General features: G+C 39.3%; 1 protein-coding gene across 1 annotated transcript in view; it reads left to right on the forward strand.

Annotated features, from left to right (window-relative positions):
* The first annotated feature begins 657 nt into the window (after nt 1-657).
* The window catches only part of phb2 (prohibitin 2), a 26,397-nt gene continuing 25,482 nt past the window's right edge, over nt 658-1,572 (forward strand). The window contains exons 1-2 of the mRNA XM_015401361.1: nt 658-755; nt 1,315-1,474. Of these exons, the coding sequence (XP_015256847.1) occupies nt 735-755; nt 1,315-1,474 (181 nt within the window). The 5' untranslated portion in view covers nt 658-734. The remainder of the gene's footprint in view (nt 756-1,314; nt 1,475-1,572) is intronic.

A 1,572-nucleotide genomic window follows, 5' to 3' on the forward strand; every position in this document is an offset into this window, starting at 1 on the left:
CAGCTCTGTTATTTAGTCATAATTTAGAAGATTTAATGTTTTGTGAAATCAGAACTTTACTTTGTAAAGCCCACAGTTTCTTCTCCATGGTTCAATTTGAAAAAAAGATTCTCAATAAGATATTCTCTGTTTACGTTTCCCCTTTGGTAAGTTTTAGCGTACTACGGCCCAGTTATAGGACTACAGTTAAATTAGTTAAATTAGTTTAGAGGGCGAACATCTAGATTCTGTTTCTGTATTCATTTGTCATTAAATTTTCATATTTCCTACATTGGAGACACAAAATACGACATGTTTTTAATCCCTTCGCATGCTTTATATGCTTTTTAATAGACCTGGACTTTTGTTTACTTGTAGTTTATGTTATGTGTAATCATGAATCCATAAAAAAGCTTGAAAGATTAATTTTACATTTCTGTGTGACATAAATAACTTAAAAGTAACCGAGAGCTTTCAACTCCCTGAAAATAAAAAAGTTTTTCATTCCATAAAATTATTTTTTTCTATTAAAACCTTTTCTTGTTGGTATGAAATTATTTTGTAAACATTTAAGTTAAATTTTAAGCATAATTTTTGTTACTAAATGTGGAAAAGCTAACTTTAAGGGACAGTTGGCCAGCCTGAACAGGATTTTTTTTAAAGCCTACATCTCCCATCAGCCCCTGCGGACACGGAAATACGTCATCAAGCTTGACCTTCTCGTCTTTTCCCATTTGCTCCTCCAGTAGGACAGCATGGCGAATAAGGAGCCAGCAGTGAGTGAACTTTTCCTCTTATATTCGTGTTTTTAACAGAACCGGATTGTTCTGACCCGGTTCTGTTCGGTAGAACCGCTCTGTAGTTTCCCGCGTTGTGCTCCACGGCTCGTGCCGTTTCAAAACGTGGCACGTGCTTCCAGCTGATGTAAAGTGACAGCAGCAGCCAGAGGAGCTAACAGGAGGTTTAATGATTATTATGGGGATTAATAATCTCCTTCATTCGGGAAATGTTTGGATATTTTTTAGAACGTTCTGCAGCTTTTATCCGGTTCCTCGGTTCTTCCAATGAGTCCGAATTGCTTTGAGAAAACCTATAAAATCAGATAATCTAATAATTTTCCAGAGATTACTTTACATTTAGTGACGTCATTGGCATTAATTATGCTGTACATAAACTCTGCTGTAATTCGGCTTATAAAAATGACCTGTAAGAGATTTATTGTGGTGTGAACCATCTAGAAAGTCCTCCTGGTTAATAGTGGATTAGAGTGAGAGGTCTGATGTCATCAGAGAGGAGCTGCTGCATGCTGGGAGATCATCTGTTTGCTTTCTGCAGGGTTTTCTGCAGCAGCTGAGGCAGATCGCTGGCAGGATGTCCTCAGGACCCCGGGGAGCAGGAACTGGACTCAAACTGCTGATCGGAGCTGGAGCTCTGGCTTATGGAGTGAAGGAGGCCACATACACAGGTACCTGCTCACCTGCACATCCCACCCTCTGATCCTGCATCAATGAGACGTCAGGATTTCTGATTGACCAGAAGAAACAGCAAAGGGGTTATTTTTAGGCCTGTTTAGGAGGCCTGAACAGAACACAG

Source organism: Cyprinodon variegatus, unplaced genomic scaffold (genome assembly GCF_000732505.1).
Source record: "Cyprinodon variegatus isolate N-32 unplaced genomic scaffold, C_variegatus-1.0 Scaffold1212, whole genome shotgun sequence".
Classification (NCBI taxonomy): domain Eukaryota; kingdom Metazoa; phylum Chordata; class Actinopteri; order Cyprinodontiformes; family Cyprinodontidae; genus Cyprinodon; species Cyprinodon variegatus.